The sequence below is a fragment of the Manis javanica genome, chromosome 16 (assembly GCF_040802235.1).
Source record: "Manis javanica isolate MJ-LG chromosome 16, MJ_LKY, whole genome shotgun sequence".
Classification (NCBI taxonomy): domain Eukaryota; kingdom Metazoa; phylum Chordata; class Mammalia; order Pholidota; family Manidae; genus Manis; species Manis javanica.
In genome coordinates this window covers 56742524-56763038 of record NC_133171.1, presented here as the reverse complement: position 1 = coordinate 56763038, position 20515 = coordinate 56742524, and the positions used below count along the sequence as shown (strand labels likewise).

At 42.4% G+C, this 20515-nt stretch overlaps 1 protein-coding gene across 2 annotated transcripts; it reads right to left on the bottom strand.

The window, feature by feature from the left end:
* Positions 1–4831: 4831 nt before the first annotated feature.
* Positions 4832–11005, bottom strand: RPS10 (ribosomal protein S10). Of its 2 annotated transcripts, none has more exons than XM_037000725.2 (6): positions 10852–11005; positions 9888–10037; positions 9496–9667; positions 7882–7959; positions 5788–5843; positions 4832–5433 (listed from the first exon to the last, which is right to left on the bottom strand). In XM_037000725.2, the coding sequence occupies exons 1-6, from the start codon at positions 10927–10929 to the stop codon at positions 5350–5352; spliced, it is 618 nt and encodes a 205-aa protein (XP_036856620.1). In that variant the 5' UTR covers positions 10930–11005; the 3' UTR covers positions 4832–5349. The 2 variants fall into 2 exon arrangements, with proteins under 2 accessions (XP_036856620.1, XP_017518592.1); XM_017663103.3 differs by having other exon boundaries at positions 4832–4924.
* Positions 11006–20515: the final 9510 nt, after the last annotated feature.

The window sequence follows — 20515 nt, the reverse complement described above, 5'->3', positions numbered from 1 at the left end:
CAAAAGAACTGAAAATATTCACACAAAAACTTCTACGTGAATGTTCATGGCAGCATTAGTCACAATAGCCAAAAACTGGAAACAACCCAAATGCCCACCAACTGGTAAATGCATTTAAAAAAAGCGATATATCCATACAATGGAATACTACTCAGCAATAAACAAAAACTATTGATATATGCGGCAACATTGCTGAAATCTAAAAACAATGGTGCTAAGTAAAGCCAGACTATAGAAAAAGGCATATTATAAACTAAAGGAACAAAATAGTGGCAGACTCAGACTCCAAGAAGGGACTAGTGGTTACCAAAGAGGGGTGTGGGAGGGCAGGTGAGGGAGGGAGAAGGGGATTGAGGGGTATTATGTTTAGTACACATGGTGTGGGGGATCACGGGGAAAACAGTGTAGCACAGAGAAGGCAAATAGTGAACCTGTGGCATCTTACTACACTGATGGACAGTGACTGCATTGGGGTATGGGTGGGGACTTAATATGGGTGAACGTAGTAACCACATTGTTTTTTCATGTGAAACCTTCGTAAGAGTGTATATCAATAACAACATTAAACAATTTAAATAAAAAGGAAAAAGGCATATTGTATTAATTCAATTTTTTTAAAACTCCAGAAAGTACAAACTAATCTATACTGACAAAAGGCAGATCAGTGTTTGCCTGGGGGTGGGGGTAGGCTGGGCTGAGGGATTACAAACAGAAGGAAATTTTTGGAATGATGCTACATTCATCTTGATTTCATGGGCAAATACATATGTAAAAAATTATAGTATACATTCTAAATATAGTCAATTTAATGTCTCAGTATAGCTGAAAAAATAAATAAAAGAATAAAAATAATTCGAACTCCTTTTAGAGAAAGCCCCCATTTTTTCCTCCAATTACTCTGTGGGACACCACCTCAGCCAGCCACCAGCATGACCTCATGCTACTTTAGTCAAAACTGTAAGATTCAGCTCAGATGGTTCCAGTGACCCACTGGTCAGAGAAGACACAGTGGTCTTTCCCTGGGTCCTATCTGCTCCCTTCCTCCCTGAAAGCCACCAATAAAACTCAAGCTGTAGCCATAGTCACTTCCCACACAATGTATGTTTCTAGGTTTTCCCTAACTGGCAGCACCTGCATAGTACGGATGTATCTCAGTCACTTTTGCATTGCCAATTAAGCCTGAAAAGATTTTTTTTCCCCTGAAGTGTTCTTTTCATGTAAGTAGACAGCAGCTCAGAGACAACTCCTTAGGGGCATCATTTATGCAGCTAACAATTACAAAGGAGCTATTGCATGCTGGCAGTGAGATAGGCTCCCCCAGAGCAAGAGTCAAGTTAACCCAAGCAGTTCCAACTGCTAAAGCTGAGATGCAACAGCGCACTAACAGGATGAACTAACCTGAGTTTGAAGTATGGGAGGGTTCTGTCAGGAAAGGCTTCTTAGAGGCGATACTTAATCTGAATAGTGATGAATGAAAGCTCTGAAAGGGTGAGGGTGGGAGTGTTTACCAATAGATGGAATGCTGCATGCAAAAAAGCCTGAAGCTGAGAAAGACCGAGAGCTAGTTTATCTGGATTCTGGAATTTGGAGCCCTTTGGTAGGCATATGCAAAGTCATGATGGACCTGTTGGGCCATGCAAGGAGCCTGACATTTGTCTAGATTCTAGACGACTCTAGAAGACAACACGGAGCTTTTTTAGGATTTTAAGCTGGCAACACCTTGTTTACAGTTGTGTTCCAGAGAAAAAAACCTTGGCTGGGTGATAGCGACCTAGAGCAGGGAAAAGCTAGAGGGCAGGGAACCCTCTTAGGGATTACAGTGGTTTCTGGGGAAGTTCATGGCAGCCTGAGGCAAGGTGGAGGAGGGAGGGTTGAGGCAGGAGGATCTGTTTCACTTCTCCTCAGCCTAGTTCTCTGCTTGCCAGTAGACTGCCAGCTTCCTCCCATTGCATCCAAAGACCAAGTCCTTTTCCTGAAAGCCTAACCAAAATAGGCCATCTCTCACTGTGGCCACTGATCCCTTCTCTGAAAGCCAGGAGTGCTTTACACTCATTGGAAACAGGCAGACTTTGACCCAGGACAGGTAGTGATTAGACCAGCATCTCCCTCATTTGTGGACTTTGAAACAATTGTCCTAAGTAGTGCTCTCAGCCAAGTCTCATTTCTCCAAGGTCTAAGGACTGATACATCCATTTTCAGGGGTCTGTGCAAGTGGCAGGAACCCATGAACCCTCACTGCTCTGGAGCTACCAGTGGCTGCATTCCCCAACCTTGGAGAAGTTTGGGCACAAGGGGGCTTCCCTTTTAGTTCTCCCATAGCAGGCCTGGCTTCTGGAAACAAGGATTAGGTCTGGGGAATTTCTAGCCATGACGGGCCAGTACTGCCCTGCAGGAGGCCCACTGTAAGGAATGTTCTTGTGGGCCCTCCTGTCTTCAGGGCTGGAGGATCTGTCCTCAAAAACATCTTTGTCTCCCAGCCTCTAACATAGGCATATAGCAGCTGCTTCTTAAGGGTCTGTTTACTAGAATCAGACTTAAAGCTGCTATTGGCACTGTCTGCAGGGGGACGGTTATTTTTCAGGGAAAAGGGATGTGCCCACATTAGGAAGTTTGTTTAAATGTTATCTTCATCAGCCGTCAGCTTCCAAAATTCTTTAAAAATCCTTTGGAGCCTCATTTGGGTGTAGTAGGGGTGGTGAGGATTACCTGGTGCGCAGATGTGAGATGTGACAGGCTTGAAAACTAGCCCTGAAAAATGGGCCAGAACTTCCCCAAAGCTTTTGCCTAGTGACTGACAGGCCCATGCAGGTACCCAGTTCAGTCTCTCCCTGCCCCTGTAACCCAGCCACTCTAGATAACCTCAGGCACTTTAAATAGCAAATATTCACCTTCCTTAGCTCTACCCAACAAACCCTTTGACATTAGTTTCATAATCTGACACCATCTGACATTTTTATTTTCCAATCAAACCTCTTCAAGATGCCCTGCCTGGTCTCACCCCTTCCCTGCTCCACAAACCCCTCTGGGTCACTTCATTCTTCCTCCTCGCCCTTAGAATTCCGGATATAACCATTTACCACTTACATGGTATTTAGCATTATGGACTTTTAATGTACAGCTTTGGTTTTGTTTTTCCTAACTAGATTGGGATCCTTGAAGACAAGAAATTTCAAGTCTTTCCCAGAGCACTTTTTGTCAGCACTGATCCCTGAGTAAGCTAAATTAATTATTGATTGGCAGGGGCCATTAATCTATCAAAGTGGTGGCAGGGGACTGGCAGGCAGGAAGAGCCACCTCCATCTGCATATTTTTATGCACAGGCTCTGACTTTACCTTGTAGATTCGTTAGGTTTTCCCAGAGTTCACGGGTGATCTTGAATACATCTTGGAACTAATTTAAGTCATGAGGGAAAGGGTTGGCAAAGAGCCCCAGCTAAAAAAAAAAATGGGGGCCAGAAAATCACCAAGGCTATAGAGGACACCCATCTGCTCACGTGCTGGCCTTGGTGGGAAACAGAAAGGCCGGGAGCTACTAACATTTCACAGTGGAATCCAGGTTAAACAATCACAAGGCGTGTGAACACAGGCAAACCACTTGACATCACTCGAGCCAGCAGAAAAATTGGATAAAAAGCAATCTTTGGCAAGGCAGCCAAGGCCACACTCAAACAGCTTACCCAAACACTACCTTTCTGCCAAAGCAAGCTTCTACTTATTGGTGGTTCAGAATACAAAGCTTGCCTCCCAGGACTAAGTTTAAATACTTATTTGTTGTTGGAGTCGGCTGCCACCTTGTGGTCTAAATTACAACTGCCTATCAAGACTGAAATGGGTGACTACCAGCCCAAAACCACCTGTGTGATTTCCAGTTACCAACCCACTTGGCTAATTATTGTCCACCGCCATACAATGCTTGGCCCATAGTACCCCACAAATGACCCCAACACCCATATCCCATAAGATCCACTTCTGCTACCAGTTTTACTAGCTGGAATACCTTACCTTGGTGGGCCTTCCATGAGTTCTGGTTGGCTCATCACTGTTGCCTCAAAAGCTTTGACTCCTGCTTCAAAGTCTGTATTTACTACAACAAACCATCAGAATTTGATCTGCAAGCCCAAACTGGTCTCACCCAGCAAACCCATCTGCAGGCTTGTGCCTGAGCTCTCACTAGGCTCCACCTTCAAGGCCCCTTTTTGGCACTGCGCCATGCATATGGTGTTTGCGGTGCAAGACTAGAAAGGGTCCCATCAAGCCCGTCTGGAAGATTGCACTCAGCCCCATCAAAGCAAAACTGAACACACTGCTCTCATTCATTTAGTCATCTTATGCTGAGTCACCACTTCTAAAGGCTATGGGAAAGCTCGACAATGCCCTCTGGGGTGGTTCCAATTGTCTAGTATTTATTATGATTATGGAAAAACAAAATTTCAGGGGTCTTCAGATGGCTGGGTGTCAAAACATGTTTTTATGCATTGTTTTCTCCTTATTCTTACAAACCCTGAGCCTTAAAGGTTGAGATAACTCCAAGACCAAGAAAATGGCAACTTTCCTTCCATGCAGAGTTGAGCCAGCAGTGGTCTGGTAAAGATGCCGTTTTCAAACCACCACCCAGAAAGGTAACCACACTGGACATGACTCTACAAGGAAGTGCCTGCTGGAGCAAAAAGGGTCCACATCAAAGCGAAGTACTGCAGCTCTAACAGTAACAAGGGCTATCATCCTAGGTAAGGACAACTCCCAGAACCAATCCAGTCTTGCTTGTTACATTCTGATCCTTAAATCATTCCTGTTCAGCCTACATAATGCAAACAAAACAGGATATATAAGATTAATTTTTTTTCTGGCTGTGGGTTTATTCAACACAAAACAATCTCCAACTTTACTGAGGTGGCTGACCACGTCCGCGACCAAATCCGCCTCTCTGCAAAAGAAAGCATGACATCAGTATTAGCAGTATGCGAGGCAGCAGATGCCTTTATCCCTGGAAAGGCCCCCAAACATAAAGGGCTAGGAAGTACAGGCCATAAACCCCAGTCCTGCCACTTAATGGTTATAGGATTACATTCAACCTGTTGGCCCGTTTCCTCATTTGTAAAATAGGAATATAGATACCTGGTTCCTCATTTATAGAACAGGGATATGGATACACACTTAGAAGTGTGTTCTTACATACACACACGCATGCATGATCCACCTATCACAGGACATGATCTTGTGTCTGCCATACATACTTCCTTTTCACCAATAAGACCTCAGAGATTGTGTCCTGTGAAGACCTGCCACAGGAGAGGTTGCCCCAAATTGGTTAAATCTACCCCTGGCACTTTCCTGGATTAACTGTTACTACTAACCTGAGAGAGCTATAATCATCACCTTTATTTTACAGTCGATGAAAGTGATACACAGAGTACCTGCCCAAGATGACACCATCTGAAGGAGATGGAGGATTTGATTTCACACACTAGTCCTAAATGCCACCCAACCTCCAATGCTCTAATGCTCAGTTGTCAACTTCATTTTGGCCCATGAAACTAATTCAGGGTTTACTGTGATGATTACTGAGATAGAAAATGCCATTATGCCACAAGTCATTGTGAGACTCATTTGGTAATTTACATACTAAAGTTTGTGTACTGTGTCTTAGTGGAAAACTTACTTGGAATTTGTTTTGGGGGAGTTTGAGAGGGTTGGGATCCACACTGTACTGCATCCCTAGAACTTGCAGACCCACGGGTCTGAGGCCAGAACAGTGACTGCTAATGAAGAGCAAATGGAGATACTCACAAACTGGAATTCGGTTGCTGACCCAGCCCCGGCCTCGGCTTTCTTGTCGGCACCAGCTGGAATGAGAAACATCAATTCAGATTCATCATATGACTTGATCTATCTACTACAGAACAAGGGAAGACAAGTCACACAACCCAATCTTACAGGAAAATCCACATCAGTAAATGAACCCCATGAAGTACAAGTAGATCACACCCAGGCATGGGCAGCACCTTCTGAGATACTTTTGCCCCCTTCCACTGCCCCCATTCTGGACGGCTGTTAAGTCATCATTCAGAACTCAGCCCAAACTATTGTCTCCTCTAGGAAGGATGCTCTGCCTACAAAGTCTGGATTACATGCCCTTCCTTTACAGTCCCAGAAAACCCTCACCTCTCACCACTGAGTTACATGCTTCTGATCAGAACCTAGCTTACAGAAAGAACTCAATAAAGAAGAACTGAAAGTAAAGGAAACAAGGGCCCAGATACAAAAAACATGACGATGGGAAAGAAGCAAACATGAAAGACTCAGTGCTGCCCTGTCCTATATGGCAGCTACTAGTCCAAACTGAGATGCATGCAAAATCTCATTAATGTTCATGTGGATTACATGTTAACATTTTAAAAGATTGTGTTAAAAAATATTTGTACAAACTATTTCCGTTTGCTTTAAGTGTGGCTACTAGGAAATTTTATGATTCAACTTTGGGGGTGTGGGGCAGGAACCAACAGTGAGTATGGTTTCAGGAAATCTTGTTCAAATTAGGGTCTCCCTTTGGCCCATTCCAGACTACACACATCACAGGCCCTCCCTGTCTGCTCATCCCTCTGTCCTTCTGACCAGAAAGCCACGGTGTCTTCCCTATCTCCACACTTTTGTTCATGCTGATCTCTCACCTGAGATGCTCACTCCCCCCAACCTGGGGACCCCTGAAGCCCCGACCTAGCTTCACTTTCTTTGGACCATTCCCTGACTGATCCTCATGTGGCATGCGCTAAGAGCAACCAGCAATTTTTCCTGAACTGAGCCTGTTTGCTGGAGGAATCCATTCTTACTATCATTATATAAGACATTCAAGTCAAGTGCTCCCTTCTATTTTACATAGAAAGACTCAGAAACCATGGTAAGAGGAAGGCAAGAGTGGCAGAACTTACATTTCCTTTTATCTCACACCTAACTCCTTTTACAAGAAAGACAGAACGACTCTTGAAAAACAAGTTGAATCCTATCACTCTTCTGCAAAAACACTACCAATAGCTCCCCATCTTACTCATGAGTAAAATCCCAAGTCCTACCAAAGCCCAGAGCTGAGACCCTACATCTCCCTTTCTGACTCTCCTGCTGTCTTCTCTTCTTTAGACAAGCCAGGTTCCTTCCCCACAGGACCTTTGCCTGGAATGCTCTTCCCCCAGACAGTCATGGGCTGGCTCCCTGCACCTCCCTGAGGTGTGCACTTAAAATCTCACTTTTGTAAGACTTTCCCTGAAAACCCTGTTCAAAATTGCCAATACATATCCCCCTACTTTAATTTTTCTTGGTAAATTATTTTTGCTTAGCTATTTCCTACTACTAAAAGCAAGTTCACTGAGATGAGGCCTTTTTCGCCATGCACACAGCCACCACCGTGAGAGTCCTGCAGCAGTATCTGGCACACCACAGGCACTGAGTATCTAGTTGCTGAATGAATACCTATTGTTTCAAGCCAATGCCAACATCTATTATTCAAAAACAAGATTTTGCACTATTTTTGCAGTATGAATACAAGAAAGGTAATTTGAGTGGGCCCTACCCTCAAGGAGCTTACAACACAGAAACACAACCATGATACAAAAGCATGTTGCTTTCAAAGTGTTCAGTTTTGCTCTAGTTAAGGCCTTCAACTGAAGACTCCTGTGTCCCCCATTTACAGGACTTTCCTCCTTATCTTCACCATCAAATCCCTGCATAAGGCAAGAAGCACAAAACACTCCAGCTGGACATGATCTAGAGATTGAAACTAAGGACCTTTCCTGGCCACTTGGCATCTTCAAGGGCTGGGGACCAGCCAGGGCTGACTAAGAACCCAGAGGTTCTGCCCCAGCATGCGAGACAAATGGATACATTACTTACGGGGTACAGCGCTTCGTCTGTAGGTGTCTCTGTCAGCTTCTCCTCGTGTGAGTCTTGCAGGTCGCTCTCCCTCCAAACCTACACAAATTAAATAAACCACACTGTGAACATAGTACAATGTGAGAATTGTTTCCTTCAGGCCAAGCAAACTGCAACTGCTTTCCTAGTCTCACTGGGCAGTAACTTTTACAATGGGGTAATGGGGACAGGAACTCTTACACTCAGAACTGTCAGCTAGAAACTTGTCATTGTTGACATATTCATGCCTCAAAGGCCTATAAAAACTCACATTTTTATTAAAATTCCGTATGTCTCCAAAATAATTGCCTTCTACTGTACTTCTCAACACAAACGCACGTTTTCCAATTCCTTGGCAAATTAAGTAATCCAGTCATTTCTACAAACATCTGAATAGCCAAAAATTTGAGCCTGACCCATCTCTGAAGTGGAACACTTCCTGTGCAAATGGGAAAGGAGGCATCATAAGCAGAAAGTCCCACCTCCAATAGTAAGTATATAAATATAGAGGCCACCAAACCTCCCTTAGACCCTCCCCTCCACCCCTCCAGCCTTCTCCACATACCTTGCTGGGCTGTGGGACACATATTAAGGCACTGATTTAAAAAGCTACCTTAAAAACATTCTCATAAACACTGAAGTTTAATCTGGTATTCTTTCTATCCATTTACCCTGGATCTTACCTAGAGTCCACACGATTAGAACACAAATATTTTTTAAGCAGAAGAAATAAGGCTGAATCTGTAGGAGTGACTAAAAACAACTGCCAGGCCCCACCTAGCCAAACTAAATCAGAACCTGTGGGGGGCACAGATAGACAGTGTTATTCCCCCTCCAAAGGATTCCAAGATGTAATCCTACCTAACCACCAGAATCCCCTAGGGTGCTTTCATAGATTCCCGAGCTCCATAAAGCTTCTCTCCAGGGGAACATGAACACTCTGATGACCCAATGCTTTTAAGAGCCTCTGCATCTCATCACCCAAACTGACAAAACTGCTGCTCATATAAGATGCCCTTGGCAAGGTACTCCCCTCCCCCAAGAATCTAGGAAAGGAAACTACTTAACCTTGACAGAACACAACTGCAAGCCTGCAATGCCCTTGAGTCAGAAGACTATTCGCCCCCACACAGAAGCCTGTCCTTTCACACCATGATTACATACACATCTGTTCTCCCCTATTTGACCTTTGGTTATTTGTGCTCCCAAGAAACTCTATAAAACTCCATTTCTTTCACATGTGGTAAACAGCTTTGCTCTTGACTTCTTGGAGATAAGAACGTCTCTCTCCTGGAATTCACTCAATGCTACTACTGCCTTAGTCTGGCTGCAGACTAATAGTGTGTGTTTATCACCATCTCCCAGGAAGTCCTGAAAACCTGAATCCAGTTCCAAGTCCCATGCAGGGCACAAAGGTTCCAGGACTTCACCCAAGGTCCTGCATGTGAGTCCCTCAAAGCTGACACCAATGGGGTATTACAAATCATCTCTGTCCCCCACATAAACAAAACACCCCTACCACTTCATGTATACCCCTCCCCCAAGAAAGAGCAGCTTCAGAACAAGCCTTTGGAAGCATTTATTTAGGCACCATACCTTTGGGCCGTGGCCTGCCAGTCTCAGGACGGCTGCGGCGCAGGGTGGCGGGCACTATCTCAGGGGGCAGGTGGAGGTAATCACGGAGATACTGGATACCCTCATTGGTAAGGTACCAGTAGAAATGTCTCCAGGCAAACTGCTCCTTCACGTAGCCTCGTGATTTGAGAGACTGTAAGACAGAAAATTACTGTTAAAATACACCTAGAGGCTTCAATCGAGAAACGCAATACAAAGGGGAGCTAAACTATGTAGTAGGCAAGTTTCCAGTGTACAGTATCTCCCTCACAACCGTTCAAGGCAGCAATCAGCTCTGGCTGTCCTGACCTCTCCTTGTGCATTTAGTGGAAAATCTCTCCATCTGTATCCCAGTCCAGCAGCCCCCTGGCTACCTGCATGGCCTTCATGACGTGCAGATTGGGCACATTCTTGTCTGCCAGTTCAGGGTGCTTAGGCATGTGGACATCTTTCTTGGCCACCATCACTCCCTCCTTAAAAAGGAGTTCATAGATGGCAATCCGGTTCTTCTTGGGCATCAACATCTGTAAGGAGAAAGCAGTTCATCAAGAACATGTTTGAGCAATGTGGCCAGGGTCCACTAACCAAGTTCATGACCCCATGACAACCACATAAAAATCACTGTCCAATAGGTTGAAATCTCAAAAACGGAGGAGAAACCAGGCAGGAAGGAGGAATTCAGACTGCAAAAGTGAAACCCACCAGCTACCAGCCGCCCTCCTCCACCTCCCAAATAACCCTTCAGATAAGAACACAGTTGCCTGGGACCTTAAAACAAAACGGGAGTAGGGCTACACATTCGCTCCAGATTTTCACTCACAACCACAGAGGTACAAACGAGAGCAAACTCTATCCTGAGAGTATTTGAGTACCATTAGCAACAGTACCTAGTGTGGAGTGACGCTACTGTATTTTCAGGTATGCAAGGAGGGTCCCAAACAGGAAGGCCCTCGATTCATGACAGGTCGTGACCTCCTGCACACCCTCATCTTCTACCACTCTCCCCAGCAACCAGAGCTCCAGGCCTAGGTAAGCAGGCAGCCCGAGGCCGAGGCGAGCTCTGCCAACAGGGCGCAGTCTCCCCAGGCTCGCTGGGATAGTCTCCGTCATGCAAGGGCTTCATCCTCCTCTCCGCGGCTCTCGGCCATTGAAACGCCCATCTCCGCCTACCAGCGCCCCACTATTCCCCGAGGTGCGCCGACCCCTTTCACTACTCGGAAATGGGCTCTCAGGGAGAAGTAGAGCGCCCTCCACCCCGACTCCGGGGAAGAGCGACACCCACGGCCGTAGGAAATCCAGGATGCTGGCCGATGGAACCGGGACTCCAGTGAGACTTACTTCAGCAGCCGCTGCGTCCAGGACCGAGGCTGGAAAGGAAAGGGCATGCGCGGCGCTGAGTCTCTTCCGGGCTGGCATTCCCCGCCCCCACGCCAGGACCCGCGCGCTGCCTGGGGTGGCCTGGGTGGTGCCTGAGGGACTGGTGGTTCCAGCAGCCACGAATCCTGACGCTGTAAGCTTGCACGCTCGTAGAAACCGTAGCTGGGAGATTTTGAGCTGGGGGAATTTTGCCAGAAAATAGTCACTTTTATGCTTTTGCAGGCCCTTTAAAACACGCTGCTGCTCTATTTCCCACCGATTTTTAAGTTATTGTTATGCAAGTAATATATACTCTGAGTCGAGAGGGGGACGGAGGACGGAGACAACATACAAAATAGTAATAATCACAATAATGAAAGAATTAAAACAATTCAGTCAACCAAAGATAATCGCTGTTAACATTTCAGTATATATTTTTCCAAATTCATATGCACCAAGCATTTTTTTTTAAAACAAAAATAGGATGTTTTGTATATGTTACTTACGATGTTTGGTAACCGCTTTTTTCCCCTCTTACCAATACATCATGAATCTCTTTTCATGGTAAATAATACCTACAATTGTAATGACTACGTAGCAGTCCACTGATGGATAGTTTAATCAACACTCTGTGATTGTATTTGTATATATAAATATATATAATCCTTCGCTATTACAAGTAATAATGCCACACATATAAATGTACCTCTGCCCAATATGGATAAATTCCTGGAAATGTAGTTTTTATTTTTTTTATTTTCAAATTATTTGAAATGTTAGCATTGTTATTTATTTTTTATGTTTCATCATTGATTTTATGCCTATTCTGAAGACATAAAGCTAAATATATTACTATATTTAAATGACTGGTTTCTGTCTCCCATCGTCAATGAATATAATATATGGTCACTTTGAAATAGCATTGCATAGTCCTAGAGATGGAAATGTAATTGTTGAGTAACAAACAACACATTTTTAGGTTTTTGACTACCAAGAAGGTATAATCACTTTCATTTTAGTCAGCACTTATTAACAAGGTTCACTTCCCCATTAGCCCTGCTGAGATTGGATAGTATTATTCTTACTCATTTTTGATAGATAAGAAATATTAACCTCATTGTCCTGTTATAATTTGATTTACTTGATTACTTCTGTAAACTTTTTAAAAATCTTTCCTTTTTAGGTGTCTGTGTTCCTTCTATAAATTGTTCATTTTCATTGCCCGTTTCCCTATTGAGAGTTTTTTTCCACACTTTTTTGAAATCACTTTTTACAGATTAAAGCTACGGTCTGTTACATATTTTTCAAGAATTTTCATTTCTTGAAAATTTCAGCTTTTTATTTGTCTTGATTTTCATGGTATTTTGAAATAAGAGTTTCACATTTCCTTACATCCAAATCTTTATGGCTTCAGACTCAATGCAATGCTTAAAAAGTCACTCTACATCTCAAGATTATATAAAAATTCACCTATAGTTTCTTCAAGTATTTTTCATGGTTTCATTGCTTAAAAATAAGTATTTGTCAGCTTTGCAGGATGGAAAGAATTCTGGATATTGGTTACATGACAAAGTGAAATACTTAACACTACTGAACTGTACACTTAAAAATGGTGAAGATAGTAAATGTTACATTATGTATATTTTACCACAACTTAAAAAAAGTAAGCATTCATAACAAATTTTTAAAAAGACAGTTGAACATATGGGCAAGGAACAATATAATCTAAAGATTGGTCACACAGACTTAAAAAATACAATAAAACTTCTAGAAGTGAGAACTAAGATGACTGAAGTTTAAAACTTAATTTAAAGAGAAAAACAGTGAAATGCAAGATAGAAGTGAAAAAAAAAATCACAATGCAGTCCAGAGTAAGAGTTGGGATATTTGAAAGAAAGGATAAGAGGTATGAAGCACAGAGTGAGAAAGTCTAATATATGTCTAGGTGAAGTCTCATAAGAGAATAATAGAGAATGTAGGAAAGAGATACTATCAGAATATTTTCCAAAATTATTGGAAGACAACACACTTCAGATTTGTTGAGCTCATTAAATTCTAATTTGGGTAAATAAAAACAGATCCATGCCTAAACATGTCATAATGAAGTTGTAGCACATTAAAGACAGAGAGATCTTAAAAGCAGCCAGCAGAATAAAACAGGTGTGACTGATCACCTGCCTGCAGCAATGTTGGAACAGAGTCCACTGAAAGATAGTCTCCCAGGTCCCATCCCTTAGCTACAGAGATCCCTCTGCAATATCAGACCAAGTCATTCCCCTGCTTTAAATCCTCCAGTGCCTCCCCTTTAATAAAAACTTACAAAAATATTCAGTTTTTATGTGACTTAGTCTTTTATGTTTCAATATCTTATTCTCCTAGAATGTTTTCTGATGTAAAATTTTCCCCAGTGTTAGCTGGTATCTCAATACCATTTCCTCAATAAGCTATTCTTCTATTTATCTGAAATACCACTAAATTGTTTATGAGATATGAATTCGGTTTTAGATTTTGTTGCATTTGTGTTTATGAGACACACGAGTGAAAATTCCCAGTTAAGATTTTAGATAAAAAGCTCAGAATTAGTCCTGCGGGAAAGAGCTGGCTGGGTTCAATTAAGTAAGGGAATCATCAAAGATCTTGGGAGGATCTGAGATTACTTAGAGAGAGTGTGGAGTGGGAAGATGAGGGACCCACAGCAGTTCCCAGAGCACCCTTGGATGGTATTCCTGTCGGGGTCTCCCTCCCTTAATGGAACCCTCTGGTGGGTAGGGACCTTGCCTTTCTCCACTGTCGGCATCCTCTCCAGAGGTTAGCACCATGTCTCACACACATTAGGTATACCTGATACATGCCTCAGGAATAAACAGCAACCTCACAGAAAGCAGAGGAGATTCGAGGCTATTTAGTAAGGAAGAAGGAGGAATAACAATAGCCACTGACACTACAGAAGGCATCTCAGATGACATGCCTCCCTCAGTTCACTGAATCCCCTGCAGCAGGTAAGCACTGGGAACCTGGCAATGGGCCAGGTGGTAGGGCAAGTGTTGGGGCAGGAACACACATGGATCCCAAGCCAGGCAACAAATACCTCTATTATGTGCTGGGAGCTATGAAGAAAACAATCAGGGTGTGGTGACAGAGAGTAATGGGGAGTGAGGAGGTGACCTGTCAGCCAAAACCTTCAGAGGAATCAAGCTTGGATTGAGAACAGGCTGGGGGAACAATTCCATGAAAGGCCCTACTGCAGAAAAGCACTGGAATTGAAAGGCAGCCAGCGTGGCTAGGACACTGTGAACAAGTGAACCTGTATAGGACAGTGGCCTCGGGAAGGAGTTAGTATTGTATTCGAAGTGTGGTGAGAAGCCATGGAAAAATTTCAGGCAGTAGTGACAGGATCAGGTTTTGAAGGTATTGACTTTACAAAGACCACCCCCGCTTTTACCACTCCCACGCTATATTGTGCATGACGTATGTATCACCTGTCACATGTTAAAGACACAAACCCAAATCCCCCCAAAACAAAAACAGGCTTTGATGACTAGATGTTTCTTATCCAAGGTCACAAAGAAGTGATGGAACTGGATTCTTCAGAGTGTTCAGGCTTCCCCATTGCCTTAGAGTGCACCTCTGCAATGGGATCTTGCTGCTGGGGCCAAGGTCCTTATATGTATGTCTTCTGGTGGACATGATGTTGGGCAGCAGCAGTTTCTAAGGCAGCCAATGTTGAGAGTTACTGGCTTTGAGGAATCTATAAACTTCTAAGGGCTACTGCTAAAGACGGAAGTCACGGTCTAGGTCCCCAGGGACCAAGGGAGATTCTCCCCTCCCCTGTCACCCCCACACATCAGGTTGCAAATGAGTAAACTATGGTTTGTTAAGATTTTCTAGTTGCATTCCTTTCCTCTTGAGGTTCCAAAAACTTTAATAAAATCTCTGTGGAAACAGGAATGGAGGGAGCAGCCTCCCCTGTGGCCAGCTTGGTGGCTTCTATTTCTGAGGCTGGACAACAGGGTGAAGGGCACTTTTCTGATCCAGATATGGTGATGCACTGACTGTAACAACAGTAAATCAGACGCCCTAACAAACACCCCAGGACGCACCTCTTCCCGCAGCTCCCTTCACCGCATCTAGAATAGCTTCCTGGTCCTGTTACCTCCTCCCACTACTGAGAAACCTCCTCAAAAGAGCCATCTGTGCTGTGAATTTTCATTTATAGACCCCATGGCATATCTGAGTTTGTATATGTGGGTAGGTGGCTGCTGATACATTCCTGGACACACACACACACATGAGTCACCACAGCTGGTGCCATGCAACTGAGGGTGTGATTTCTTCTCTAAATGGACAGTGACCCTCCCCTCCCTGTGGGCAAATCATACTGTGGACAACCTCTCCTTCAGTGATTGCCATCACTTCGCCTGTCATTGTTTGGGGCAGCTCCTCTGACCTCACCTGCTTGGAGCTGCCATGATTATTTTCTTGAATTATTTGGTAGTGACCCCTGTTGAGGCAAAAATAGCAGAGTTTAGGGAATGTCACATGTTTGCAGCCTGCTGGATCTGTTGTCCTGCAACCTCATCTTGCTGTGCTGCGGAGATGATCCATGTTGCTATTGAGGTCTGGCTCATCCATTGTCACTGTTAAGCCTCTCTCATATCTCGCACCCTCTCGTTTTCTGTTTAATTGCCTAACTATATCTTGGAGTGCCTTTTTTACAGCTGGAAAACTGAGGCTTGGAAAGTTTGGAATGTCAGCCCCATGAGGGCAGGGATTTCTGCCTATGGTGCCCCGGCAGCCTAGGACAGTGTCTGGCACACAGGAGGGGCTCAGTGAGGATTTCTTAAGGAAATGAGTGAAGCTTGTGGTGAGTTTTGGTTTGGAAACTCCTGCCTCAGTATCCTCTTCCTGATGAGCCTCCTTCAGCACAGGCCACCAGGACAAGCAAGGTAGCCAGCCTCCCCTTTCAAGTTTCCTCTCCCCTGCCCCATAGGGGCCTCTCCAATTCGCTGTTGAGAGGTGCTAGACTCAGGAGCCAGACAGCCGGCTGTAAACCTTGGCTCTGCTCCTCTGCAGCTATGGGGCCTTGGGCCAATCTCTTAGCCTCTTTATGGCTCCGTTTCCCATCTCTTCCCTGGAAATGAGGACAGGCCCACCCTTACAGAGTTGTGTGGACAATTAAAAGAATTCATACAAGTGATGTGCTTGGAGGAGTGCCTTACACATGGCTAGTGTTCAAGAAATGTTAGTATTACCTTAAATTTTTAAAATTTATTTGTTACCATGCTGTTATAAAATAAGATATAGGAAACCACAGAAAATAAAGGTATAGCTTAGTGAATTCTTATAAGGCAAATGACCTTGTAATGACATAGCATGTCAAGAAGTAGAACTTTGCTGTGCCCTTCCCCTACCTTCAGCCCCTCCTGGCACCTCCCAAGTACAACCTCCAACAGTGCCTCCCATCCTGACTCATAGCACTCACTTTCATGGAGTGTTAGCACCCACGTGTACATTTCTAGACACTGCAGTTCAGTTTTGCCCATTTTAAAAATTAACTTTATTGAGGAATGATTTACATCGAAGAAAATTCACCAACTTCAAGTGTACAATTCAATGAATTTTGATAAGTGTGTACAGTTAGGTAACCACTATAAACTTCTTGATATGAGAACATTTCATCCAAAAAATTCCCTTTGTCCCTTTATACTCCACCCTCCTCTCCTACTCCTGAGCCCAGGCAAGCACTGATCTGCTTTGTGTCACTATGGATTAAGCTTCCCTTTTCTAAAATTTCATAGAAATGAAACCGTATAGTATATTCTTTTTTGTGAATAGCTTCTTTCACTCAGCATAATGGTTTTAAAATCCATCCATTTTGTAGCCTGTATCAGTATTTCCTTCCTTTTTGCTGTGTAATATTCCATTGAATGGTTCTACTAAATCTGTTTATACATTATTTTGAAGGCCATTTTGGCTTGTTACTAGTTTTAGGCTATTATGGATAAAACTGCTATGAACATTGGTGTACAGGATTTTGTATGGACCTATGCTTTTGTTCTCTTGGATAAATACACAAGAGCAGGATTGCTAGGTTGTGTAAAAGGTGTATGTATATGAAGCTGTCAAACTGTTTTTCCAAGTGGCTGCACCATTTTACATTCTTATCAGTAATATATGAGAGTTCCAGTTACTCTGTATCCTTGCTAGCATTTAGAATTGTCAGATTTTTTAAAAAATCAGTTTTTTTAACCCATTCCAATAAGTATGCAATAGTATCTCATTACAGTTTTTATTTGCATTTCTCTAATAACTAGTAATATAATTATCTTTTTATGTGCTTCTTGGCCAGTCATATATCATTTTTTCTCCCTTGCTGCAGCTTTTTTGAGATATAATTGACAAATATTGTATATGGTGTACAACCTGATGTTTTAGTATCTACTTTTCTGAAAGATCCTCTCAAATCTTTTGTCCTAAAAAAGTTTTAATTATAGTAAAATATGCAAACCATAAAATTTACCATCTTACTCATTTTAAGTGTACAGTCTTTTGCCCATTTTAAAAACTGGATCACTTTTCTTCTTATTGTGTTGTGGGAGTTATTTATATAATCTGGATACCAGTCCTTCCTTTAGACATAAGTATTAGGAATATTTTCTCCTTGTCTGTGGCTTGTCATTCCATTTTCTTTACAGTGTCTTTTGAAGACTATGAGTTTTAAATTAATTAATCTTGAGACCCATGCTTTTTGTGTCCTATCTAAGAAATCCTGCCTACCCCAGTGTCACAAGGACATCCACCTATGTTTTCCTTCAGAAGTTTTTTAGTTTTAACTTTTACACTTCCATCTATGCCTTTTCAAATTAAATTTTGTGTATAATGTAGGATAAAGACCGAGAATCTTTTTGTGCCAAATGGATATCTAGTTCTTCCAGCATCATTTGTTGAAAGGACTATTCTTTTCACATTGAATTACCTTGCCATCTTTGTTGAAAATCAACAGCCCATTAATTTGTGGGTCTACTTCTGGACTCTCTTTTCTCTTCCATTGGTCTGCAGATCTGTCCTTACACCAGCACCACACTTTGACATTGCTTCTTTATAGGATAGGAAGTCTTGAAATCAGGAAGTCTTCCAACTCTGTTCTTTAAAAAAAAAACGTTTGGCTTGCTCATTAAAAAGATTTTTTTTTTGGTAAGTGTCATAAAAGACAAAGAAAGACTTATAGATTGAAGGAGACTAAGGAGAAATAACAACTAAATGCAATGTGGGATCCTGCGTCAGACCCTGGAACCAAAAAAGAATGTTAGTGAAAAATTCATCAAATGAAAGTAAGGTCTGTAGGTTAAGTAATAATATTGCACCAATGTTAACTTCCTATTCTTGGTTATATAGATATTAAAATTAAGGGAAGCAAAGTGAAGGATGTAAAAAAAACTCTGTATTATTTTTGCAACTTTTCTCTAAGTCTAAAATTCTTTCAAAATACAAAGTTTCAAAGATGTACGAATATTGAATGTAACAAATGTACTGCTGGGGTGCAGATGTTGATGGGGGAATGGAGGGAGAGGCAGGGGGCATATGAGAACTCAGCTTTCTGTTCAATCTGGTGGTTACTCAAAAACTGCTCTACAAAACAATGTCTGTTAAAAAAGAAAAAAGGAAAAAGAATGAGGTAGATAGGAAAAAGACTTGATATATCTTATTCTTTTTTTTTTTAGCAGGTATTTTCTCCCAGTTTTTTTATGTGGTAAAATGCACATAACATAAAATTTACAATGTTAATTATTTTTCTTTGTATAGCTCAATGGCATTAAGTACATTCACATTTTTGTGTACCTATTGCTGCCATCCATTTCCAAAACTCTTCTCATCCTCAGAACTGAAATTCTAGACCCATTAAATGATAACTCCCCCTTGCCCTCTCCACCCAGTCCCTGGCAACCACCGTTTGCTTTCTGTCTCTAGATTTTGACTATTTAAGTACTTCATAAGTGGAATCATGCAATATTTGTCTTCCTGTGGCTGGTTTACTTCATTTAGTACAATACCCTCCAGGTTCATCCATTTTGTAGCATACACACACAAAAAGGCACAAATAAAAAATAAATAGGAAAAAAGAGAGGGAAAGAATAGGAAAAAAGGAGATAAGAAAAAAGAAAATTGATGTCTTTTAAATCTTTAAATCTGCATTTTCTCTTTTCCATTATTAGTTTTTCTATGCTGTGTAACAAAGTATCACAAATTTAGTGGGTTAAAACAATACATATTTATTATCTTACAGTTTCCATGGGTCAAAAGGCTGGGCATGACTGAGGTAGGTCCTCTGCTCAGGATCTCTCAGGCTGCAGTTAACATGCTGGCCTGGCTGCATTCTCATCTGGAGGCTCAACTAGGGAAGGATATACTTCTAAAGCCATTCAGGTTGTTGGCAGAACTGATTTCCTTGTGGTTGCATAACTGAGGGCCCCAGATGTTTGCTGGCTGTTGGTTGAGGCCACCCTTAGGTTCTAGAAGCTGCCCCAAATTTCTTGTCATATCGTCTTCTCCATAGGCTGTTCACAGCATGGCTGTTGTTTTATTCAAGACTAGACAGAACATAGTCATGGGAGTGACATTTTATCATCTTTGCCATATTTTATTGGCTAGGAGCAAGACACAGGTCAAACCCACACTCAAGAGGAAGGGATATACAAGGCCATAATTACTAAAGGTCACTTTGGATATGCTGGCTACACTCGCCATTCCTTTTTTTCTTAACAATTGATTTGTTGAAATTACCTGGGCTGGATTTTACTGTTTGCAGACATGGAGCAGTTCAACATACTCCTCTGTGCCTGTATCTCTGGCAAGCCGGACTCAGAGGATTGATGGACTCAGTTTGAGTCCTTTTGGCACCATGTCAGGTGGTGGTGTGGTCTTCTCCCAGGGGGCATGTGATGTCTGGCTATCTCTCCTTTTGTGATGTTACCAGCCATCAATGCTTAATGCCTATGTCAGTTAATTTATGTGGGTAGCCAAATAATGATGTTCTAATTCTATTACTTAGCTTATTGGTTGCAAATACTCTTAAAAAGAGATGCTTCCCTTATCTATTATTTACTCAGTGGTATAGTTCATATAGGGATGGCAGGAGCATGCTTGATTCATTAATTTTATTTACCAGTTTCCAAGAGAATAGATTGGTTCCCTATCAAGATGACTATTTTTAATAGCATTATGAACCCATGGATTTAAACACATTTGATTGATTTGAATCCATTGCAATTCTTATCAAAGCTCACAAGGTCAAGTGGAGCCTCTTTAAACTGGCTCCTAAGTGCTTTTGACACAATTCTATTAGTCTTTGAGAGCTTCCTGCCAGCTCCTATGTCAAGGCTCATCTTGTACCTTATACCTGGTATCTTCCTGCTCCAGACCTGAAAAACTAGGCACTTCTCCAAGAAGCCTAATTTCTTTTCTTGGGAAATGATATTTTAGAACTGTAATCTGGGCTCTTGGGATGGTTACTGTGTCTAGCTTTTTTGGTGGACATATATATATGTATATATTCACAAGTATATACAATTCCTTGTGACAAATATATACAATTTCTTGTGAGCTCATCTGATATGAGGAAGAAAGGGGATGTTGGAGCTGAAAGGCA